The sequence below is a fragment of the Trachurus trachurus genome (assembly GCF_905171665.1).
Source record: "Trachurus trachurus genome assembly, chromosome: 19".
NCBI classification, from domain to species: domain Eukaryota; kingdom Metazoa; phylum Chordata; class Actinopteri; order Carangiformes; family Carangidae; genus Trachurus; species Trachurus trachurus.
In genome coordinates, this window is record NC_139913.1 from 12,056,698 (window position 1) to 12,083,113 (window position 26,416).

A 26,416-nucleotide genomic window follows, 5' to 3' on the forward strand; every position below is an offset into this window, starting at 1 on the left:
AGCAAGTCCTGTCAGTGCTGTTCAGCTCACTAACAGCTGCAGGTCGGTGCACACGAGGCTAATGCATGTCAACAGTTTGCTTCTTAATCTCAAGCTTCATGAGAACATGTTCAGGCATGGGCTTCTTTCTGCAGCTGTGCTGTTCTGTTGTTTCTGCAACATACAGATGTTTTTTTTCTCTCCCAAACATCAATAAACAAACCGTAAACACTGTTTTTGTTGTCAGTGATGACACATCATTAGGTCATACAGAAGAAACTTTAATTTCAGCTCTTGTAGGAACAGAAACCAGAGGATCTACCGATGTGAACTGGTAGAAAGTTGATCCAACTCTAAAATATGTTTTAAAAAAATCATGCAAAACACAAGCAAATACAGACTCTCTGTTTTCACACACCACATTTACCACCTTTACAGATTAGTAAAGTATCTTGACTTGACTTGACATCTCATTAAAATGTAGAGGAGCACATGAATGTGAAGCCCTTTTTACGGGAAAATCTGAATCATAAAACCATGTTACATCATGATCGTGCTCTGTGTGAGTATTGAAGCCATAAATCAGCAACATAAACCTTTGTCTGTCATTAAATTAAACTTCAGTCTGCTTCAGTAAAAATTGTAAAGGAGTGTTAAATATACTTGGAAAAAAAACTTTAATATACAAATCTATTAACAAGCATCCATAATACACCACTGGGTTGCTCCTGGTTTTAGACAGGATCAGAAAACACGCTCTTAAATTCAGACCGAACCTGAATGATAACGACGGGGGGAGAAGTTCATCTTGGATTAATGAGCCACAGTCAGATTACTGATTTTGCCATAGTTAGATTACTGTGTAATGAGCCACAGTTACATTAAAGGGATAGTTCACCCAAAATTCTAATTTCACTCATTATCTACTCACCCTCATGTCAACTAAGGGCTGGGAGAATTTTCAGAGTCCTCCGTGCCTTCTCGAAGTTACGGGAGATTTGCACTGACACAGGAAGAGCAGTGAACTGAGACACTGGGAGCTTCCGCTACAAACAAGCTTAAAATATAGACTTATTTAATTTTTTTCGGAACAATTTCTCATGTCGGGGCTTCAATACACGAGGGACATTACATGTATGGAGGTATTTGGATGTTTTTTGGTGTGTCTTTTTGGACGAAGAAAAGTGAGCACCATTCACAACCATTATATGGGCAAATACTGCTGCACGGACCCCAGCCCTTAGTCGACATGAGGGTGAGTAAATAATGAGTGAAATTTGAATTTTGGGTGAACTATCCCTTTAATGAGTCGTACTCAGACCACTGTGGAATTTAATGCAAATTTCTGAACAGTTTAACAGTTAACCAATAAAACTGTAGCCGCTTAAACATAAAGAAAAAGCGTTCTTTGCTGACCATTATGACTGAGCCACAGTCAGATTACTGACCTGAACCAACAGGGTGAGTTTTACATGAGATTATAAAAAGTGAAAACTTGAGAAGCAACAGTGACAGTAATAATGGAAACATTAAAAAGAGCATTTCCTTTAGGCACATTTTGTAACAGACATGACAGAAGAACCTCTCTCCTTTTATCTACTGCTCACATGCACTAAGTGTGTGGGATCGCCTCTGATACGATCGTGTTGTAGTGAAACAAATCTTAAGATTCATACAACATCTTCTTTGTGACAGTTGTTCCCGCCATGACGCCCCTCTGAACCACTTCTTTGGTGACGTGACGTGTTACCATGCCGCTGGTCTCTGTGTGCTGTGTTGTCATCATCATCCCTGTTGGGGAAACAACTCGACTTCAGTTAATCATATTCATTATTCACAGCAGCAGGACAGAGCTCACTGTGAAACTCTATCTGTACCTGAGAAGTAAGGGTCGTCGAGCATGGTGTGAGAGACGTTGGTCATTGTGCTGACTTCTGTTGGCATTTGGAAGACCTCCCTCTTTGTTAGTGATTGGCTGTTGAACTGAGATAGCGCACCTGTAGAGGATGAAGAAGTAGTGACGGGGTTGATTATTCTGAAACCTTGAATTCATATTACAACCTAGTGTTGTCAGGTCTGACAGCTCAGTCTGTAGGGGACAGTCTTCACTTAGACAGGTGCATCTCAATAAATTAGAATATAATGGAAAAACTTGATCTATTTCAATTCAAATAGTGAAACTAATACATTTTATACATCTATTACACACATGTCTTTATTTATTTCATATTTATGTCCATCTATGCAGTCAGTACACTTGGTTGGGGCTATTTGACTTGAACTACTAGAAATGGACTTTCCCATGTATTTAGATGCACCTGTTGAATTGCTGTCAGACTGAAATTCATCTCACCTCCATCCTGAGACTCGATGGTGATGATGCCCTCCCTCTCCGGACCGAAGCCCTGTGTGGTTTGAGCCTGGACTTTGAACTTGTAGGGAACATTCTCCGTCAGGTTCGGCACCGTCAGACTGGTCTCGGAGCTGTCTCCGTTCACCTGGAAGGAACGAACGTCGCCTGCAGGCAACAACAAGCCAGTCAAACACATATTCAAGACTAGAGTTGCAAAGGGGCGGAAGATTTCCAGTAAATTTTTGATAAATTTCCAGAAACTTTCCATGGGAAGTTAAGATGGGGAATTTGGGAAATATTCCAAATGGGAAACTTTCCATGGGAATTATGGGAATTTTTGAGAATTATTGGGAATTTATGGGAATTAACTGGAAATTAGGGGTAATTTAAACAAACTGTATCATATCCAAACATAAATGTAAATATTTTGTTTTGTCATAAGCAGACATCCATGCAAAATAATACAATTAAAAAACATGACATTTCAACAGATTTATTTGTGAGTAGAACTTTATCAAGTTTTAATTCTTGTATGAACAATCAATTCTTTTACTGAACAACAAAAACATGAATGTTGAGTAAAATGTTACCTTCAATTTTGTAAATTTCGGATTTATTCCCGTTTATTCCCATATATTCCCGTAAATTCCTGGAATTTTGCAACCCTATGTAAGACTAACAGTAAAGAAATGACAGGTGTAGGGAACGTGAGCATCCTACACAAAAACCACTACAGAGAACAAGACTGTGAATGTTCCTGAAAGTCTTACCTCCACCGTGCAGCTGTTCACAGGTAACCACGTAACCCAGGATGTCTCCGTTGGGCTTGCGGGGTTTCTCCCAGCTGAGCTGCAGCGAGTCAGGACTCAGAGCGGTGAAGACCAGGGGGCCGGGGGCACTAGGGGTGCTGAGGGTGAATGGCGATCCTGCAGTGACAGAAGAGAGGCGGAGACAAGGAGTTATATAATACTGTGTTGCTGACTGTGTCTGATGAAGTCTTGGTCTCAGGGGGTTTCGGGGGTAGAACCTGGCATGGGGCTGAGGGGGCTCTTGGGGTCGACCGCAGACTCGATGGTGATGACTCCCTCTCTCTCCGGACCCCATCCCTCCTGGCTCTGGGCCTTCACCTTGAACAGGTACGAATGGTTGGGCAGCAGATCCTGGATGATCACAGAGTTTTCTGCCGGGTTCGTCACATTAACGCGCTTCATGTCGCCTTCAGGAGAGGACAAGATCAACAAGAAATACTCAGAAATGTATTTAAAAGCAGTTAGGGAATGCAACTTAACTAAACTAAACTAAGCAGTCATCTTTCAGGGGTCACTCACCTCCATTGAGCAGCTGGTACAGGACACAGTAGCCCATGATGTCTTTCTCACAGTGGGGCTCCTGCCAGCTGACTTTGAGGGCAGTGGGGCCGAGAGCAGAAAACACCAGTCGACTGGGGGTGTCGGGGACACCGGGGGACACTCGAGCATCTGATCGGTAACAGAGATAACAGAATGGAAACTGATTATGAGCAATGTGCTAGTCGTGTGTAGCCTATCTGTATAGAGTGTGAGGTCTCAAACCAGAGGGACAGACTGAAGTGTTTAAATGTTAAGATTTTTACTCTTATATCTCACATAGACATGAGGTGGGCTGAAAATTGACTTGCAAGTTTATTTTCCCCCTGAAGGAGATATCCTGCTCTTTAGCTACTAAATGCCCTGATACAGTGGTTCTCAAACTTCTTTACATCAAGGACCCCTAAATTGACACAAATTAGACCACGGACCCCCATTGGACAAAAAATTGAAGAGACTGAAGAACATTAGTCGATGTATACAGTACATTCAAATTAGGGCCAATGGCGTACATTTTTGAAAATGTTGTAGAGAAATTTCTGGAAAAAAGTGTTAAAAAATTCTCAAAAAAAAAAAAAAAAGTTGAACATTTTTCTAGAAAAAAGTGGAACAATTTCCCAAAAATACGAAAAACGGGTAAAATTTCTCAAAAAAGAAAGGGGAAAAAAAGAAGAATTTCTCCCAAAAAAAAAAAAGTTAAAGAAAATTCTAAAGTGATAAAATTTCAAGAAAAAGTTGGGGACCCCCTTTAACCCTCTCAAGGACCCCTGGGGGTCCCCGGACCCCACTTTGAGAACCACTGCTCTAATAAGTTCATCATTTGCTCTCTGGCCATGTCTTTCTGCTGGTTGAAGAGCATTTAGAGGACAGATGGTCCTGATGGTCTGAGCCGAACTGGACTGAACCAGCATCTAAAATCAAAGCGGTGAGCATCCTTCACCTTGCTCATCATTATGTATCGTATTATCTGTACGCTAATATAACCTAGTGGTATATTTATGTAGGACATGATGAGTTATCTGTAGAGGCTACAACATTACACATTAAACAGTAGAGTTGACCACATCAGCGGTGATTCAGAATCAGACACTCACAGCTGCAGGAAGAGAGATGAGCTGCAATACACCTCACATCAAGCAAACCTCCAAAGCCTCGTGTCTGCATGTTGCACACTTACCATAAAGCACCCTGTCCAGATTATATAAGGCTTCATTGACCTCTGAGGATTGGCTGCCGGCCCGTGGACCCCGAGACAGGCTGTAGCTGAACTGGTTCTGAGAGCTGCTGAACTGGTTCTGAGAGCTGCTCTGCATCCCAGTGTAGCCAAACCCACCCGAGGGCGCTTTGAGCAGGGGGGCAAAAGAGGAGAGGAGGACACCAGAAGATGAAGGGTGGAAGTGGCAGGAAGAGGGGCGAGTAAAGGGGGAAACAAAACATATTGAGGGCAGATGAGAGAAGGGGAGGGAGGGAGGGAGAAACAGCGATAGTCAGCAAAAGTGGATAAGCCTGCTGTGCAGCCAACAGCCCCAACCATGCTAACAGACGTCCAAGCTATCAGCTTCATGTGCCACTGAGGCGTCTCACAGGTTTTTCATTCGCTTCGGCAGCATTCTCAAATGAGAAAAGCATTTTTCTTCTTTAGCTATATTTCTTTTTTATATCTCTTTTTTCTTTTGTGATGCAATTATAAGAATAAAGAGACAGAACACAAAACTCATTGAAATAGATTACAAAGATAGACATGAAGGCATCTGATTGGTTTTTTGCTCTCGGAGCGAAAAGCATGAATGGGTCAGAGTTTTGTCAGTCCTGCAGATGCCACAGAGGTCTGATTATTGTCGTTCCTTTTTCTGAAGACATAATGTATTGACTACTCTCAGGATAGAAGGACCATTTCACCCACAACGTGTTTCTTAACATGATTATAAGTTGTGTTCGCTTTTTGGCTCTGCTGAAGTCCTCCATAGAGATACCTTAACCCAGAATCTGTCCTCTAAGCACTAATAAAAAACTTTAAACAGGTAATTTCCAAATGTATTTTGACTTTTTACAGTATACATTTTGACCAGTTTAGCACAAAATCTAACAAAACAAATTTTCATTTTGGCAGCACTGACAAATTAACAACTAGCCTACTGTAGGTTTTCAAACATGAATTAAAAGTTTTGAATGACTTACTACCTTTTAACATACATGCAATACAGTTTTGATGGAGCATGAAATGTCAAGACTGTTTTGGAAAAATTTGCCAAAATGATTGAAAAAACAAAACAAAAAAAACTGTAAAACATTGCACTGTTTTAAACCAGAGGGACAGGGCTGACTTTTCTACATTCACTCTGGAATAATTCAGACCTCCGTTGAAACTCACCCAGAGCTGGAAATTTGGACATGTCTCCCATGACAATAGAGTCCCGGATGTGTTCATCTGTGTAAGCCCTGTTCTCTGAGCGCTTTCTCATGATCACCTCCGAAGAGTGGACTGAACCTCCCATCATCATGTCCTGTCTGAGAGAACCTCCTGTGGGAGAGTAAGACAGGTTGAAAGGATGAAGATTCACAACAAGTGGATACTCTGCCTGAAGAAGTTATTCGATTGTCATCCATCCATCTCACCTGGTCCGCTCATGTAGGTGGTGGTCGTCTCTGTCGTGTAGGAGGAGGCCCCACCACCGCCTCCACCCATTTTGTAGTTGGAGCTCAGGGTGGACATGGGAGAGGAAGACGTGGACAGGTTGCGGTTCCCCGATCCTCCTGGGAAAAGGAAGCTTTGATCCCACTTCCCATTCATGGTATAATCTGTGAAACGACACCACAACCAGGAGCCACAACTGTCAACAACACAACAGAACCTGGAAAATTCATTCAGCAGTTTCCATCCTGACACTGAACGACACAGCGCCACTGACATGAAGCAACCTGGCGCCATGCTGAACCAGTCCATAGAAAGGAAGCACCAGCAGTTTAAATGACCTGTACCTCCAGATTGTTATTACAAGTTATAGAGATGGCAACAACAAACAGCACCACCTACAGTCAAGGGGAGTGATTTTACTGTGGAACTGTAACTTTTTAACTTTCTGCCCTTGAATGACAATGGAATTATTTATATTGTTCATTCACTGATGTTTGGTTCTGTAACAATTACTGCTCACTCCTCTCGTATTATCATTATCACAAGAGACAGAAAAATGATTCAATGACATATTGAGCAGAGAACTGGAAATGAAGCCAGAAGGTCGAATAGCGTGTAAACAAGAGAAATAACAGCAACAGGAAACAAGACAACAAAAATCTTTCTGCAATACAGGAATAGCAGCCCCGTTAAGCCATAAAGGGTGTCTGTTCACTGAAACGACAGAGGGCTTTTAATTTGAAATGCTGAAAGGAAGTGTTGAGTTTGTATTACTATGTAAAGCAGTAATGTTAACACTGGATAAGTAATTTTACATATCAAACAGAAGGGGATATACATAAAGTCCTATTACCCTGTGCACCCAAACAAAGGCCACAACCACTGTGTGTGGATACGCAGCAGTTAACAACTACTGTCCACTGAACTAATGATATAGTAATGACTACTGAACATTGATGGATACGACATGACATATTGATAGATATGGCTGCTGTGACCCCATCACAACAATGGGACACCTATATTTCGATATGTCGATCCATTCAGTAATTATTGAGACTTTTCAGTCTGACCAGAATGTTTTTGTAAATACAGTGACATTACATCCCTTGAGTATAAAATACACCTGTAACACAAGGCTGTAAGTGGTGACATCGTGTCTTCTGCAGATCTAAACTGCTGCTGCTCTTTTTCTGACATGTGGAGAACTGCAGTACAAGTTGAACAACTCCACCTGAAGGACACAGTGCAGTGACTAAAGCCCAGATACACACAGACAAGCCGCCTCCCAATCACTATCTCCCCAGTGGGATGGAGAGAAGACAGGCAGGCAGAGACAGGCACTTGTTGGAAAAGCCTGCCCCAGATCATCAACTGGGGGTGGGGCAGTTGATGCCGGTGTTCCTCTCAGCTGGTGGAAGGAGAGGAGCGAAACAACGGGGGGAGGGGGAAACGAGTGACTAAATAAGTGATAATGTTGGTGAACAGATGGATCACAGAGGCAGAGAGAAACCCTGGTGGCCTTGCTGGCATGCTGCCTATCTGCGGGTCTGGTGGAGTGGTCTTCACCTGGCAGAGGGTTGGGGGCCTCATCAGTGCTGGTCTCTGTGTCTGTGCTGAGCCGACTGGGGATGACGTCCACCTGCTTTTTCCAAGACACCTGACGCAGGTCTAGGTGGGACCCCACCAACTTCACATATTTCCAGCCTTGCATTTGGATCAGGTAGAAGCAAGAAGGTGAAGGAAGGATAGAGTTGTAGAAAACAAGTACCAAGGTTTGCTTTTTTTTTTTTTTTACTGAACAGTACTTAGAGACAATCCGTATTCATATTCATGGGATTAACACCCTGAACCTCTTCAGGCTTCTCACACCAAAGCAGAGAAATGTAGAAAGGCAAATGAATTTCCTCCTTCAGCCCTGATCTGACCAACACTTCGCAGAGCTGTGTGTCTCCTCGGACTGATATTGCATAGGGACATCCTGGCTACAAGACTAAGCAAAAACCCTGAGAGAACTGGAGAATGAACTGATCAGAACCACCATCAGCTGTACTGGGAGTTATCTGGCAGAATAAAACCACACTGTCAGCTGTTAAGAGGAGTTTGTGCTTCTGGCTCTCATACCCACCATCACCAGAAATGCTGGGCGTCTTCGAGCCTGCAGGAGACTTCATCACCTCGTTGCTGTACATCAGGTAGCTGTCATACTCATCTCCTGCCTCTGCGTCTACGATAGGGATATCTGGGATGATGGGAACTGGGAAAAAAAATAATAAAAAAAGAAACCTCTTAGTGAACTATAGCTCTTAGTCTAGTTTTTGTGGAGATTTGGGATTTGTTTTGGACATACTGGACAGAGGTCTGGCGGGCTGCGATGCCAGATTGATGGAAGCGTCTCTGAAGGGGCCCCAGCCGATGCTGTTTTTGGCGCGGACCTTGTACTGATACGTCTGGGCGTTCTGGAGGTTCTCGATCAGTAGCATTCGTTTCTTGGGGTTGTCGATCTTTACTTTCTTGGCAGCGCCCACGGGCTCTGTGAAGGAAGAGGAGACCATATTACAACATGATGAGATCACATAAACATCATGACAGCGTTTACTCCTCTGTGTGGGACTCGGGAAAGGTTCGTACTCAGTTCGTCGTCAATGGGTGTGTAGATAACCTCATAGGCCGTAATGTTTCCATTTGTCTCAGCTGGCTCCGCCCAGCTGATCTGAGTGACGGTTGGACTGATGACGTTGAAGGCCAGACGTCCAGGTTCACCAGGCACTGCAGGTCAGAAAGTATTTATGACATAAGTGTTTCATAAAGGTAGTTTACACATCAGTACTTTTAATGGTTAAAACCATAGTTATTAATGAATGCTTGCAACCAGAAGCTGAAAACTCAATGGAATAGAATAACACAACAGCCTAATTATCTCTAGCCTAATAAACTCAGCTTGTTCACATAAAAATTAAAGTATTGACAGTTCAGTTGATTAGTTCATCCTTTTCCTCAAATCTTTAGGTTTGAATCTTAAAGAATATATATTTTAACAGCATAAGGCTCAGTATTTAGCAGCATTAGACTCAGTATTTGGCAGCAAGAGGGCTCAGTATTTAGCAGAACTCAGTATTTAGCAGGACTAGGGCTCAGTATTTAGGAGTCTCAGGCTCAGTATCTGGCAGCAAGAGGACTCAGTATTTAGCAGCAGTAGGCTCAGTATTTAGCAGAACTCAATAGCAGCACTAGGGCTCAGTATTTAAGAACCAAAAATCAACTCAATGTTAGTAGGTGGTCATTATTATTATTATAGAACCTAAGTCTGCTTTATAATCCCAGTACATGGACGATAACCTGGGAATCATTCCATGAACATATAGCTATAGACTTATAAACAAGTACAAGTAACAACAGTGTACAAAGACGTGAATCCTCTAAATATGATTCAGTTTTGTGCGACTGAGTCCTCTGTGGTGTCGTGGATTGGTTCTGGGTAGTTACCATCCTCCAAGGTTTGACAGGTGACAATGTCAGTGTTGTGGCCTTCTCCAATTGCGTTGTAGGCGCACACTCGCATCTCATAGTCACAGTAGGGGTACAGGTCAGTCAGCTCAGCCTGAGGAGTCTTCACATCCAGGACCTTGGCATCTTTTTCTGGGTCACCATAGATCCAGTACTTCACCTAAAGAAAGGAAAATGTGTGTTGTAAATGATGTGCACCCACCCTGAAGCTTCTGCTCTTATGGACATCGTGTACCTACCTTGTAACCCATGGCGTTGCCAGGTGGGGGGTCCCACTTCAGGTGAATGTTTCTGGGTCCAGTCGGCTTGGCTTTAGGGTTTCCTGGAGCGAAAAGGAGACCTCCAGGGGAAGTGGCCTTCTGGCTGATGAAGCCCTTCTGCTGCAGTTTAGCAATCTCAGGAGCTGCAGGAGGCGAAGTTTAGGATTAGGATGAAACACAACCTTTTTGTCTCATATCACATGAAACCTGAGAAACTACATGTTACCTTTTTCTTGTGGAGTTGTAGTAAAAAGCAACTGGACTTCTTTTCTTGCTTGAAGACGTTTCACCCCTCATCCAAGAGGCTTCTTCAGTTCTGAGACTAATGCCAGAAACCCAGGTATTTTCATGTCATGTGACTTTGGTTTCACTAGAAACCAATCACAGGACCACCCACTCTGGATTTAAATACCTGGGTTTCTGGCATTAGTCTCAGAACTGAAGAAGCCTCTTGGATGAGGGGTGAAACGTCTTCAAGCTAGAAAAGAAGTTCAGTTGCTTTTTACTACAACTCCACAAGAATAAGATGACCTGGATGACTGAGAACCTTCACAGACATACATGTTACCTTCATGTCTCCTAACTGTATCTTACCTCCGTCTGTGACGTTGACCAGGGTGGTCTTTCGCTCCCCAACAGAAGCGTTGCTACTGGGGTCAAACAGCTCCAGTTGGATGGTCTCTGGCTGGATGGGACCAGGATGGGCTTTGGGGTCGATTACGATGTTCTTCTCTGTTTCTCCAGGACCAAACTTAAGTGGACCAGACAGTTCGAAGCGCTGGGCCTTCTTAGTGCGCCATTTCACTGTAGCGGGGCTGTCGGGGTTTCGAGTGCGGACGACTGGGATGGTGTAGGTTGGGTCAGATGTGGTGAAGTTCTGGGTGCCCTTCTTGAACATGAACACACTGGGCTCTGGATAAAATGAGATGAATTGAAGAAAATCAGTGCTGTCACTGAAGGAAGGGGGGAATATTTGTGTGAAGTATCCTACATCTTCTCACCTTGATGGTCGGCAATGGTGATGGTCGTTCTTGGGTAGCGCCCCAGCTTGGCGCCCTGCCGTGGGTTACTGAGGTCCATGACAAACTGCTTCACCTGTTTGTCCTCGAGGAGACCGTCCTTCTCACCCAGCTCCAGCAGACGCACAGGAACTGTCTTCTGGCTCTCACCAAGACCATAGGTCAGGTCTCCTTCCACAGTCACGTAGTCCTGAGTATGGAGACAAACAGGTCAGAAGTAGTACACTCCGGATGAAGACCAACACCTCACATCTCACTCTGACCCTTTACTCCGAGAAGGACTAATAACCAGCGAAGCTCCAGTGCACAAAGTCATCTCACCTTCTTGTCCTTTGCTGTCAGATCCCTTGTGCGATAGGAGACCTGTGTGCGTCCGTCCTCAATGATTTCTCTGCTGATTGGGATATTGGCGACTCCGTCCTGTCGGCTGTAGGTGTAGGCCGGCTGGAGGAAGGAGAACACACTGGAGGCTGCAGAGAGACAGGAAGAACGGAGTCAGCTCGTCTGATTTTCTTTGACTGAATAGGTGGGAAGTTAAAAATGTTCTTACCATGTTCCTTGATTATGGTGATATTCACCAGGCGTTTTCCAATCTCAGCAATGCCCAGTGGTACATCTATGGCCTCCACCTGCAGCTGCTTCTTGTCATCGTCTTCGTCCTTGACAAAGAGCGGCACATGAACGTCCACTGACTCCACTCCCTCTTGGAACTCGATGGCTCCTGATGCCTCTGCAGAGATAGATGAAAAGAAGATGACATTAGTATTACTGATGGAGATGTGAGCTACTAGACATGTGGGATTAGCATCTGAACAGTCACCTCTGTCTGTGGCCACAGTGTAGTAACCAGGAACCACTTTAAGGTCATGGAAATTTCCAGACTGAACATTTTTTTCTGTGAGTTTGACGATGTCAGGATAACTGCTCCTCGGAGCAGACAGGACTGTGTCCATGATGGTATAGTCCTGCCTGAAAAGCACAGAGGGGAGGGAGGGGGGCACAGATGTTAGAGTTGGACTCAACAGTGGGTCCGTAAAGCGACAGTGAGCTGAGTGTATCCATCAGGACATTACCTTTTCCCAGCATTCCTCTGCATCCTGCAAGAACCACAACAGATACAAGTCAGGGAACACAAATAGATGGATAGAATAGATAGATATGGACTATGGATAGATGGACTTTATTGTCCACCGTAGTGGAAATTTGTCTTCGGCCTCTCCAAGACAACAAAGCATAAAACAACCAAAGCACTCCATAGCATACACATAATAAGAGACATAGAAACAAGAAACAAACTGAAATTTTGTGCAAAACAGGCATAGACAACAACAACAGCAAACACAACAGCCCTTTAAGGGGTTGCCAGGTGCAGTCAAACAATCATAACATATTCAGAGCTTGTAGGCCTGTGGAATAAAATATTTCTTTAAAATTTCCCAGCTCATCCTAGGAACTCTGAATATTCGGCCGGATCAACACACAATGTAAACTCAGGTTTGTCTGGATCTGGACTTCTTACCTGAAGGTGGTCTTCTGCACCTTCTGGCCCCCAGTGATGTTGCTGTACACCTCACTAAGCTGCAAGAAGGGACAAACATTCAGTGACACACTCAATCAATCATTAACACATTTATGAATAATCGCTGACAAACACACTCACGTTGTCGGCCACCTCCTTGCGGAGCTGCTCAGCATCTCTGGATTCAGGTCGAGAAAGGTTCTCAGAGAAGAGCCGGTTCAGCCGAAGAGAAACTGGGAACTGGACTAAAAGACAAGGACAGAGGTTGAAGCTGTCGTGATCTTCTTCAGACCAATACTCAACTCACGTGTTCTGACAAAACACTCACTGGTCTCTTTAGGGTTGGGCTTCATCAGAGCCTGGGGGTGGTTGGGCCCTCGGTGAACGTTATCTGTGACCTTCCAACGAACCACATCGGTCCCTTTAGGAGGACCGGTTCTCACCATGGGAGTGTCCAGGTGGTCTGAAGTGAGCAGAGACTGACGGAGCAAATACTCGTCCTCCTTGAAGCCGACCATGCGCCCTGCAGACAAAACATGACATGACTCAGACTTAATTCTGGGTCCAGAACATGATCCCAGGTCAGGAAATGTGGTTCCAAGTCTGACAACTAGGGTTGGGACGATATGCTTTTCTCCCGATTTGATTCTTCTACGATTTTTTGGATGGTGATTCGATTTAAATTGCGATTCTACGATATTGCCGATTCTCTCGATTTTTAGTCTGCATTTTTAACATTTATCTGCACACAAATACTGTAGGAGCCTATAAATTAACAGACTCCATTATAAAGTGAACTTAAACCCTTTTCAAAACCTGTACTCTCTCTGTATGTAAAAAAGCCTCACAAATGCACATTGCAAAATATAAAATAAAAAAAAATCGATTTTTGAAAAAAAAATCAATTTAAAAATCGTCAAAAAAAGATATCGCGATATTTATGTGAATCGATCTTTTTTCTCCCACCCCTACTGACAACATCATCCCATGTGGGACAACTTCTCAGCTCTCAGATCAGTTACTGTCACAACAAGTCTCACCTTTAGCGCAGCACGGCAGCAGGGCCAGACAGCTCTGGAGAAAGAAGAAGAGACAGATACTTTATCACCTCTGGGTGGATGGAGATGTGAGCATGCAGATCATGAGTGTATAGATATTTGAGTGTGCTGAAGTGAGTGTACAGATTGTGACGGTGCATTTGAGAGTCCAGATGTGTCCTGAGTTACCTGCCAGCAGCTCTTGCAGCAGGCGCAGTATTTCCAGCAGCAGAGCAGCAGCAGAGCCAGCAGTAAGAGGAGGAAGAGGAGGAGAGGGAGCAGCCATAGGAGGCTGGCAGCAGGACAGTCTGGGGGAGGGGAGTAGATCAGAGTTAATATACAACAAACATAATAAACATAATAACATAGACACTGACCCTAATCGCAGACATTAAGCGCTACAGTTCTGGAGTCCAGGTTTTGGAGTCCTGCTCTGATTGGTGCCTGCGCCTGTGTCATTACTTTCATGTTGTCCGGTCTGCAGAGATGGACAGAGTACTCGACCCCAGCACTTGAGTAAGAGTACAAATATTACTGGTCAAAATTTACGCCGTTACAAGTAAAAGTAACTCAGTCGACATATTACTCGAGTAAGAGTAAAAAAGTACTTTCTTTTAAAGGTACTTAATTATCCAAAAGTACATGCTTTGAAATTTACCTTAAAGCAGAAGTAAGCGATCCGGTCGTTTTCGCTAATGCTGCGTTCCAGTCAGGCTTTTGAAATCATAAATTACAGCTTCAAGTCACAACTTACGACTTTGTAGCGTTCCAGGCAACCCACTCGTGTTTTTCCGACCTGTTTTACCGGTGAAAGTCACTATAACGGCCACTCGTAACTTCCGACCCGTGAAATCGTACCAGTAGGCCTACGTCTTTTTGTACAGTCTATGTACCAGATCGAACTGGTACGACGTCACAGGTCGGAAAAAAACGAGTTTCCTTGAACGCACCATAACAGTCCTCGTCCCTACGTTCCTTGGCTGCACACACAGCCCTGCATGCCGTTCTCTCTCCTCATTGGATAAAAACTGTAGGATACGATAAATGTTTTCTCCTCGGCTCAGAGCAGAGCAGAGGGACTGGGAGACCCGTGATTCAGACCAAACACTCTATGTAAGTGATTGCTGTCGGAAGATATAACTATTTAAGACTTATATTAACACAAATATATCACTCACTTCTGCTTTAAGTAAGAGTAAGAGTAAGAGTAAATTTCTTATTTTTCACATCAATGAATTACTATAATTTTTTCTGAATGAATTGAAGGACCTTTTAACTCTTGTTTCTGAGAATGAACTCTTTGAAACCACCTGCACTGATGTGCTGCTTTCAGGGGTTAGAGTTAGGGTTTCCTTCTTTGACAAACACAGCTTGTGTTCAATAGTATTTTAGAAAAAAAAAAAAAAAAAAGAGCAGACCTGAAAGTAACGATTACTTTTCAGCCTTCCTAGAAATTAACTCGAGTAAAAGTAAAAATATTTGTCTTGGAAATGTATTCTAGTAAGAGTAATACGTACCAAAGAAATCTAATACTCAAATAAAGTACAAATCCTCTGGATATGTACTTAAGTACAGTACTCAAGTAAATTTACTCCGTTACTGTCCACCACTGCCGGTCTGGCCTCTACAGCTCAGCTCAGACCAAATATCACTCAAACCAACCAGTCATTAAAAGGTGATGTTGTTCACACTGACTGCACCTCACCTTTTTTCTTGAGCACCTGAAGCTCCAGGATCCCATCCGCCTGGTCTTTAGTATTTTCAACAGTGTAATGATATGTACAGTCATCATCCTCGTCACGGAAACTACAGGAGTCCTTCACGCTCTCCCCTGGAAACAGAGATGTTATCATATTATTACCTTCATAGTCTATACAATGTCTATGCTCCAAGTCCATTGTTCAGACGGCTGTGTACTGAGTGTCTCAACCAACCGTGTGAGTCTTTTGTTGTAATATGCAACAAACCAATCAGAGAACAAGGAGCTTTTTGACATTGATTTTCAGGCAAGAGAATCAGATGACTAAATGTTTGTTATTTGGTTTCTGCTTGTATGAAGTGCTCTTGATGTTGTCTGTTTTGTGATTTAAAAAAAGAAAGAAATGACGACAATCAAAGAGTCATCTCCCATTCCCTTTAAAAAACAGGTGTGCTCTGATATGTGCACAATATGATATTATATCGATTCAATTAACAACAATTCGATATTGTCGGTATCACAAAGACTGCCACGATACTACGATGTAAGACTGACCTCAGACCAGGTTTCCTAACCTACACCAACACATTCATCAGTGCTCAGATGTGTATTCACTATTTAAACAACGTGGAGCTGGACAAATACCAACTGTGTTTGAAAGCAGTGAGACAGTGGCCGTGTGTCACATCCATCACAGGCATCGTCCTGCTGAATCTGGACAGTTACTGATCACTTACGTTCCTTGAGTTCATCCACCATGACGATCTTAAAGGGACACTTGGTTTTACATTCCTCTGTGTCCTTTTTCTCCCCTGTGTTCCACGCTGTACACTGGACACAAGTTCTTGTAGCTTCACAGGCGCCCAGCTGGGCCTACACACACACACACACACACACACACACACACACATGTCAAAATTAGCTAAATCAATTGCCATATTATACAAGGTAAAAGATATGTTGAACCAGCGTGCTTTGTATATTTTGTATTGTACAATGGTTGTCCCTTACATAACGTAGCCTATTGTCTAGAAATATGGGGGAATGCATATTCTACCCATACTAAACCTATCTTTATTCTTCAAAAAAAAAAGCTGTAAGGATTATCACTAAATCAAATTACAGAGAACCATCAAATGGATTATTTATTAAATTAAGGACTTTCAAATTCATGGATTTAGTGGACTACAAAATTGTATTGATAATGTACAAAGTGTAGGTATAACAACTTGTTACCTTGTAAAATTGTGAACATGTTTAAAATAAAAAAAGGGAATGTAGATAAGAGCTCCGCGGGAAATGTATGATTGAGAAAACAAAATCCAGGACTAAAATAAGAGATCAATGTATTTCTATGTATGTATGTATAAAAATAAGATATTTGAAAAATATGAGAAATTTGGTTGATGTAACTGACACTAGTCTGGAATTATATTTGGGATCTTGTGCTACACGTCATTATTTCTGTTTGGATGTTTTGAATGATTTGATCTGAATAAGCTGATCATGTATGTAGGGTAGGCGAAAATAAGCGTTAGCTTTAGCCTATGCCTTTTCAGTATGGTTAAACTAATATTTTCTATTAAACTATGTAATTTAAATGACCTGACCGAAATAAAACATTTTTCATTAATTAATTAATTAATTCATTCATTCATTCATTCATTCACACATGAAGAGAGATGACACTGACACGTAAACATTATCCCGACACAGACAGCAGATAAAAACACATTACATCTACACACCTGGAAGTTTGGTTCACAGGTGTCAGTCGTGCCAAACTCTTTTGATTCCTGACATTGACATTGTCCGCAGACACAAGCTCCTCGGCCGTTACAGAGACCCTGGTGGAGACAGAGACACCGTCACACACTGTAGGTTACAGACCCACACATGACAGGTGACAGGGCCACTCATCTTCACTCACCCCCTTACTGTCCAAACAGGTCTGGTTGCTCTTGGTGCACTGACAGGCATTCCCATCATAACCTTCTGGGCACGCACACCGACCCATGACACAGGAGCCGCGGCCTGAAGAGAGAGAGAGAGTGAGGGGGGGGAGCTTCTTTACCTGCACCTGTGTGTGTGCTGTGTGTGTATGTGAGTGTTTGTGTGCTTGCGTGTCTCCTTGGTCATGACAACATGTCACAGTAAAATATACGGTAAAACTTTAGATTAGGGAACACATATTCACCATTAACTAGGTGCTTATAAGTAGCTTACTAGCTCCTTATTAGTAATTATTAAGCACGTATTAACACCTTATTCTACCTCTATTACACCATGAATTATTAAGATTTTTCCTGATATTAACTCCTAATTATCGCTTATTCATTGTAAATTAATGCATCAATGCTATACTAATTCAGAGTGATAAAGGAAGAATTGCTGTTCTTGTGCTACTGCCCCTGTAAAAGGCCCCAATAACCCACTGGTTATTCACATCATTATTCAGAAACAACAATGCATTCATTTACAATGAATAAGCGATAATTAGGAGTTAAAGCAGTATTATGTAAAGAACTTTCAGTTTTGGTTGAGTTTGGCGGCGCCTGTGGACTAAAGCGGTAGTGTTTTGCCTGAAGGAAGACTCCATTTCCCATGAGCACTAGCGTGAAGCCCTGTAAATATCCTGCATTAAAATTAACAGAAGACATCAAAACTAAGTTTCTGTTTCCAGTGGATCATTTCAAAGTGAAAACACAAACATAATCCATTGCTAAAGTGCCGTTTTGCCTGTTCCCTCCTTGTTGTGACTCGCGAAAGTGAAAGTAAAGTGAGAGCAGGGTTCCTACCATGCTCCTCAAAGCTGCTTAGTGCCAGAGAAAGAGATACAGACCCCCTCCGACCACGACAGAGGTGTCATTCAACTTGTTGTAAGTCGATGTATCATCACAAAAGTTATGAAAATATTTTATGAGGGTTGAAAAGTTACTTAGTGTTGGTTTAATATCAGGAAAAATCTTAATTCATGGTGTAATAGAGGTAGAATAAGGCTATGTAGAATAAGGTGTTAATACGTGCTTAATAATTACTAATAAGGAGCTAGTAAGCTACTTATATGCATATTAATAAGCACCTAGTTAAAGCAGAAGTGAGTGATATATTTGTGTTAATATAAGTCTTAAATAGTTATATCTTCCGACAGCAATCACTTACAAGTGTTTGGACTGAAACACGGGTCTCTCAGTCACTCTGCTCTGCTCTGAGCCGAAGAGAAAACATTTATCGTATCCTACAGTTTTTATCCAATGAGGAGAGAGAACGGCATGCAGGGCTGTGTGTGCAGCCAAGGAACGCCGTGAATGTGGTGACGTAGCGACGAGGACTGTTATGGTGCGTTCAAGGAAACTCGTATTTTTCTGACCGTGAAGTGGTACCAGTTCGATCTGGTACGAGTTCACCGGTCGGAAGTTACGAGTGGCCGTTATAGTGACTTTCACCGGTAAAACAGGTCGGAAAAACACGAGTGGGTTGCCTGGAACGCTACAAAGTCGTAAGTTGTGACTTGAAGCTGTAATTTACGATTTCAAAAGCCTGCCTGGAACGCAGCATTAGCGAAAACGACCGGATCACTCACTTCTGCTTTAATGGTGAATAGGCCTATGTGTTCCCTAATCCCTAAGTGTTACCAAATACTATACAAGGATGCACAGTTGTTGCTCATACAGGTTGTGATACAGTTCATCACAGTGTCGTACCGCTGCAGAGGAAGCCTCCGGATCGTGGACACTGGGTCTTGTCGTACTGACAGTAGGGCCCTTCATACTTGTCTGGGTTGTAGCACACGCAGGTTCCACACTCCAGACAGTCTCCGTTACCCGAGCACGGCTCCGTCATGTTGGGGCCGACGCACAGGCTGGTGTCCAGAGCCGAGGCGCTGGCAGAGCAGTTACAGAAGGTACTCAGCCTGAAGGACACAAAGACACAACCACTCTGAGCACCCAGAGGCAGAGGAACCAGAACCGAGGCCAAGATCTGAATCAATGGTTAAAGTCTGACCAGCCGTCGTGGCAGCGACACTTCCCACACACCAGGTCTCCGTTACCGTGGCACCTGGCAGCATTACGGGTGGGATTCTGGAGGACAGAGAGACAGACAGGCCCATAATTAATGACGGTAAATGAGTTCGGCTGGACCTTGTCTTTTGTGAACATCCAAGCACATGCCAACACAATTCAAGTTTGGTTTTTAGGGACCACACTGCAAAAACTCAAAATCTTACCAAGAATATTTGTCCTATTTCTAGTTAAAATGTCAAAAACAAATTTCACTATACTAAAAATAAGACTCATCACATAAAAAGTAGCTTGTTTTTTAGACATTTTTTTACTTTTTTCAAGCATATTTTCACTTGAAATAAATAGAAAAATCTGATAGTGGAGCAAGTTTTTCTTTCTTATTACAAGCACAAAAAACCTGCTTTCACTGGCAAATTTTTCTACTTATTTCAATTGAAAATTAGTTTGAAACAAGTGAAAATGATCTAAAAACAAGTTAATTTCTAGGTGATTAGTTTTATTTTAAGTGGAAAGAGATTAGTTTTTTTTTTTTTACTAAAATTGAGACATTTTGACAAGAAATAAGACAAATATTCTTGGAAAGATTTTGAGTTTTTACAGTGCAATCAGTATTGTATCTGTACAATAGTATCTGTGCAAACAAATAATAATCTTTCTAAAAGACAACAGGGATTATTAGGGCCTTGGCACACTTGGGGATTGGACACTAAATATAGACAGCAAAAACAATTAGACATGTAAAACCAAAAAGTCTGTGGTCTATAAATGGAGTAGTGGCTGTAGAGGCACAGGCTAAGGTACATACTGCTATACATGCTTTTGGACATTTTTATCAATTAATGAAAAGCACACTTGACACTTGTTTTAAATGTTGACTCGTCTCCCACACCTCCACACAATAAGTTATATAGCTGAGGATACAAGTTTTTTTCTCAATATATCAACATGTAGCTAGTTTCCGTGCTAGTTCATGAGTAACCGAAGGAACTTAGTTGGACAAACTCAGTTAGTTTTGTTATGAAGTGACAGTTAATTGTGTGAGTGATTGTACCTTCTCACAGTCACAGGTTGGACACAGGATTGTGGCGTTAATATGGACGGCAGCGTTGAAGGTCGTAGGTTTGACCCTCATAAGAGACTCCTTGTCTTCCTTAGACAACTGACATACTGGAGTGTCATCGATCATCTGCTGGGCTCGGAGGTTCATCTTGAACTTACCCTTGAAACACACACACAAACACACAAAGCATGGGTGTTGTTGTCATGTAGAACCTGTGCTGCAACATTGACTAAACTGGATATTTCAAAAACATGGAGAGTAGAAAATATGTTTAATTGTACTTTACATATGAATTGTGAGTTCCCTTTGATTTCATGAATGTATGTGCATGTTGTTTCTTACTATGGCTCCAGGCTTGAAATCAAAGGCTCCATATTCTGCCACCTGCCCACTGCTTTTCAGGAAATGAGCCTCGAAAGCCTTGGCTCTGTCCTCTGCTCGTATACTCATCTTCGAGCGGATATTCTAGAGGAGAAGAGAAGGTCAGCCCACAGAACTTTATAGACTCAGTTCAGCTGACAGACATGGGCTTTTTACCTTGAAGGCCTCCTTCATGACCTCCAGTATGTTGGAGGAATCCTCCTGCAGCTCACCCACTTCAGCGATGGGGAAATATGTCTGCAGTTTCTACACAGGACAAAAAAAAAAACAAATCATTGACCTGAACTCTGCTTCATGCTGCGTATAACTGTGATGAAGACCGAAGCACTGACCTTGTAGTAGTCTAAGGAGTGGTCGGTGACGGCGAAGATCGGGATGATGTTGTGTTTGCCCAGAAGACGCACCAGCGTGGGTATGGAGGGGTAATCCTGGTTTATGTCCTCCGTGTATTTTCCAGCTGCATCCAGGTGACAGTGCTCGTCGTTGCGTGGCAGAATCCCAGAGAGTACGTTGGCGCCGTCGGCCTCGTAGTGGAAGGTCGACTCTGTGGAGAAGACCAGGAGGTGCGTGCTGTGCTCCCTCCAGCCAATCCGCTCCTGGAGACCAGGGGACACCCACGAGTTAGAGGAGGTATCTATCTATCTATCTATCTATCTATCTATCTATCTATCTATCTATCTATCTATCTATCTATCTATCTATCTATCTATCTATCTATCTATCTATCTATCTATCTATCTATCTATCTATCTATCTATCTATCTATCAATCTATGGGTAACACTTTACAATAAGGGTCCCTTAATTAACGTTAGTTAGTACATTATTAAGCATTAATATATCCATCCATCCATCCATCCATCCATCTATCTATCTATCTATCTATCTATCTATCTATCTATCTATCTATCTATCTATCTATCTATCTATCTATCTATCTATCTATCTATCTATCTATCTATCTATCTATCTATCTATCTATCTATCTATCCATCCATCCATCCATCCATCCATCCATCCATCCATCCATCCATCCATCCATCCATCCATCCATCCATCCATCCATCCATCCATCCATCCATCCATCCATCCATCCATCCCTTGCTCTCTATCTCTCTACTGTATCTATCTAATGAAGCAGGTGGTCTAGTGTCACTCACCCCACACACAGCAGCCTGCAGGATGGCATCGAAGCCTCCTTCAGGAGCATCCAGGTTTCCAGAGATTTTCTCCCCGCTCAGCTCCCTGTTAAAAAACTCTGTGTCGTTGGTGAGTTTGATGACATTTTGGAAAGAGAAGGGAGGGTCACTGTTGGGCCAAGGCTGTTTGAGTCTGAGGAGGAGGAGAAGAAGAAGAAGACAGGCTGGTCAGTTACCACTGCTCTACATACTGTATATACCAAAACATCCCTCAGTCACATCTTCTCTTACTTGGTTGGTCTCATATCAGTCTGGGGCTCAATCACTTTGTCCACAAACTTTCCAAAGCCGATGGTGAAGTCGTCTGACAGATCCCGGACCAGTGAAGCTGCATTAAACACAATCCATCAGTATCACGCTAACAGTTCCCAGACAGTCACAACAACAGAGCACATGCTGCTCACCCAGTTGTCCACCCATCCTCTTCAGGTTGTCCAGATCGTCAGCCATGGAGTTGGAGAAGTCCATCAGGATGTAAAGATCTAGAGGACCTTTGGTTGGAGCAAACACCTCGATGTCCACCTCCTTCATCTCTCCAGGCAGGAAGGTCATGCTCATCTGCTGAGGAAACACCTGAGACTTCTGAAGCATTGTGTTGATGGCCAGCGCCTGAGCAGAGAGAAGAGGAGAGCTGGGGGTGAAGAAGGCAGCATGAAGAGGATGCTGCGGTGTCTCTCATACCAACAGACCAATGGAGTCGTAGCCTATACCTTCTCTGTGCTTCTGCTGCTCTGAGCGGTGATGACTGCGGCCTCGCTGCAGCCATGGGCCCGGATGTTCTCAAACATGTCACAGCGAGGCCCATTGAAGTTCTGTGGACACAGAATTGAGAAATCAGAGCTCTTCATGTTCAATGATGACCATGACTTTATATTCTTTTATTATTATAATAATTTTTTTGTGTGTCAATTCCAACCATAATAGAATTTGTGACACTGGCCAATTATCTGACACAAAAACTAGGGCTGGGTTTAGAGAATATTAAGACTAATATGAAAAATGAACCAGAATAACTGAGGAAAACTATGAAAAAAAAACCTGTGTTTATGGTACTATTGTACAATATAGCTGTAGCTGTTCCCTTTGGATGTGACAATGAAGATTTCAACTGACTCTATTTGTCTTGTGCTCTCACCTCATCGGGACAGTAGGCGCAGCCTTTTCCTGCCTGCAGACACTCAGAGCAGGTCTTAGCTCTGGCAGCAAAGCAGTAGTTATCTGTGGGTCATAGGGATTCACAATTTTTACAGATGTGTTAGTTAATCAGTGGCAAAATAATAAAGTCAAAAATAATGTGGTGGATGGATGGATGGATGGATGGATGGATGGATGGATGGATGGATGGATGGATGGATGGATGGTATGGCTAATTGGTGTAAACATCATCATGAGAGAAAGTAGTGAAAACATTGGTTATCAATCAATCAATCTTCCAAAAGTCCAAGGTGACATCTTTAAACTTCATCAACCTGTGACTGAAACAGCTTGAACGCTTGTGTTGTCAGTCGAGCCACATACATGTTAAGTCCTGCTGTCAATTGTGTTGTTGTTCTTGTTCATAGAACGACATGTGAACAAATGACCTGCAGATGATCAGACGTGACTCTTCCTCACCTTCAGCATGGCAGTAGGTCAGCAGGACGAGGAGAAGCCCCAGTCCCACTGAGAGATGCGACGTCCATCTCCCCATCTCCTCCCTGCAACACAACAACACATTCATATTATGCAGAATACGGAGAGAGAGGTATGTGTGCACAACCACCAGAAGTAAAAGTCCAGTCCTCAGTAAGTATTAGGGTCTCTGACAGTGTAAACTCATTAGTCTGTACTATTGAATGCACCTGCACAGCTACACACATGATTCGAATGTAACGTGGATGACATAGTCCTATAAATGATCAAACAAATCAACCTGGATAATACAATCCTGGGCTCTGTTATACAGACAGGCAGCCAGCTGAGGAACGACTGGAGGTGACAGCAGCAGAAGAGAGCAGTTCAGGGAGGGGCCTTGAAATATTCTGTGTTGTTCACTCTCATCACAATAAAAGTACTTTATAATCTGCTGCTGGAATTTTTGGACGGGGAACAGACTGACGAAAACAAAGAGTCCAGTAAAGACGGAGGTGGTGGTGGTGGTGGTGCGGAGGGATGGGGGACAAAGAGCACCATGTGTCATGAAATGTCTTAGTAATTGCCTCTGGGGGCAACATCACTGTGCTGCACACACATCAACACCACAGGCAGGGATGCAGATCCGATGTCAGGATTGGGGGGGGCACAAAAGTGTTTGTTTTTTTTGCCCGTATGCAACTCATACCATGGCACCATAAATCACAACTTTGTAGAGACTCGCCATATCATTCACAGGGAATCATTTATTGTGTTTCCCAGTCTTGTCTATTTGTCCTAAACAGCCAACAGCGCAAATCCCAGCACTGTTATATTAGTAAATCATCATTTTAAGGGTCTCAGGCATGTAATGTCTACTCATGCAGACAGATCCCTAATCCTTCTCACCATCTTCCTTTTCTCCCAGTGTATGGGACTACTTTATGCCTATGTTGTAGCTTGCTCGCCTATAGTAAACACAGCCATGAAGGTCATTGGGAAAAGCGACAACCAGACCCTGCAGTCCATCTACGAGCAAACTGTTTTTAGACAAGCCCAGAGGATAGTGAGTGACCCCTCCCACATCCTTCACTCAGAGTTTGACCTCCTACCCTCAGGTAGACTATACAGAGTCCCTCGCTGTAAACCATTTTAAGAATTCTTTTATCCCAACTTCCATCAAATCTCTTAACGAGTTTGTGCAATAACTCTTATAGTGCTCTTACCATGGTGAATTTATGAGGTGTATGTATGTGCTATGTTGTGGGATATTTGCAATATGTGCTATGTTATAGGATATGTGCATTGCTGTTATGTCTTGTGTTTGCTGGGTTTGGAAGTGTATTGTTTTTTTGTCATTGTGGCCATCAAGGCATTTATGGCGCAGCTACAGTGTCCAAGACAAATTTCCCTGAACGGGACAATAAAGTTTATCGTATCGTATCCTATGTCTGTGTAAGAAACTACCCATTCATTTGCATTGTAGTGGAGGAGCCCGGTTCTGTTCTGGTTATTTGTTCCACCATTTCAATCATTTCTTTTTAGATGTGAATCTAAAATGTCAAGAATGTGAAGTCTTAAAATACATTTGTTCAATTTTGAATAATTTATGGTATATTTATTTATATTTAGAAATTGGCAGGGAACGTGTCCCCCCGTCCCCCCCGGGATCTGCACCCATGACCACAGGCCAGAAAAAAATCTCAAGATTTACAACTGCAAGAAGGAATTTCTCCTCGAGGTGAGAGAATGACCAACCAGGTCAAAAACACAGCCTGAAAACACATCAGTCCTCAGCACTTGACTGTGAGCTTCGACTGTCTGCAGGTGTGTGCATGTGTGAGCCCATCGGCCATCGGTCAGTGAGCAGGAACAGAGCAGCTTTCTGCTGCTACTCACAGGTGTTTAGGACCCTGTCACTAAACTAGAGACAGACCCCAGCTCCCAGGAGACGCAGCATGGATCTGGACTCAGTGTGCAACAAAACACACCCCCACTTTCTCATTGTGTCTGCAGCAACAGACAGCAACATGGCTGCCAGGTGAACATACCAGCGCTGGGCGTGGGTCTGACCCTGCCCTGACATCCACAGAGGGGGTGGGGTCTATAGGTTTTGGGGGTCCTGCCGCCTTTGACAGCAAAACACATCTGGAAGATTCCAGCCTATAGGGAGTTACAGCAGCTCTCCATTCAACCTTTAAACCTTTATAATAAACAAGGTGTGTAGCAGCCTCTGTTGTCTGGACCTGCCACCTGAGCTGCTCTGATGTGGCCAAGATACAAAAGAAAAGAAGAATCCAGACCAGAACCCAGCCCTCGGTCATCCACACCACATGCTGATATATAACATTACATAACACACACTTTACAGCTTCACCTGCTGAGGAGTCACACACACACACACACACACATGCACACGCACAAACCAGCAGAGTAATCACTTCCCGAACAATGGAGCTGTTAGGAATTTTATGACTGGGATAGAAAGAGATTAGTGATCAAACAGACCTTTCACTGCGCTCTCTCGGTGCAGGTGCCAAAGTCCAACAATCAAAATATCAAAAAACAAAAAAACAAAAAAACCACACAAAAACACAAGTCCGTCTTGCTTTGTCCAGAGTTTGGTGAAACTCTGCGTCCACGTGTCCACGTCCAAAAAAGAGCTGGGACAAAAACAAAGCCTCCACTTCTTCTTCTTTTTCTGTGTCTTGTCTCTGCTCCTTCGGCACAGTCTGGTCAAACACCCTCACATTCCTCTGAGAGTGTGTGTCTCAGTGTGTGTTGCAG

General features: G+C 43.1%; 1 protein-coding gene across 1 annotated transcript; it reads right to left on the reverse strand.

Moving 5' to 3' along the window:
* Positions 1 to 898: 898 nt before the first annotated feature.
* On the reverse strand, positions 899 to 26,416 carry itgb4 (integrin, beta 4). Its single transcript, XM_083993994.1, has 42 exons — positions 26,138 to 26,416; positions 23,633 to 23,715; positions 23,154 to 23,236; positions 22,729 to 22,830; positions 22,423 to 22,627; positions 22,250 to 22,346; positions 21,980 to 22,151; positions 21,153 to 21,416; positions 20,977 to 21,066; positions 20,782 to 20,904; positions 20,431 to 20,598; positions 19,360 to 19,436; positions 19,059 to 19,267; positions 17,285 to 17,388; positions 17,103 to 17,201; positions 16,092 to 16,227; positions 15,361 to 15,486; positions 13,845 to 13,963; positions 13,659 to 13,692; positions 12,947 to 13,141; positions 12,760 to 12,863; positions 12,619 to 12,677; positions 12,173 to 12,196; positions 11,920 to 12,068; positions 11,650 to 11,829; positions 11,421 to 11,569; positions 11,082 to 11,289; positions 10,675 to 10,992; positions 10,060 to 10,223; positions 9,800 to 9,980; positions 8,945 to 9,082; positions 8,664 to 8,846; positions 8,442 to 8,570; positions 6,295 to 6,477; positions 6,050 to 6,199; positions 4,856 to 5,020; positions 3,661 to 3,810; positions 3,360 to 3,548; positions 3,103 to 3,258; positions 2,333 to 2,497; positions 1,857 to 1,976; positions 899 to 1,770 (listed from the first exon to the last, which is right to left on the reverse strand). Exons 2-42 carry the CDS (start codon positions 23,706 to 23,708, stop codon positions 1,643 to 1,645), a joined length of 5,871 nt encoding a protein of 1,956 aa, XP_083850120.1. The 5' UTR covers positions 23,709 to 23,715; positions 26,138 to 26,416; the 3' UTR covers positions 899 to 1,642.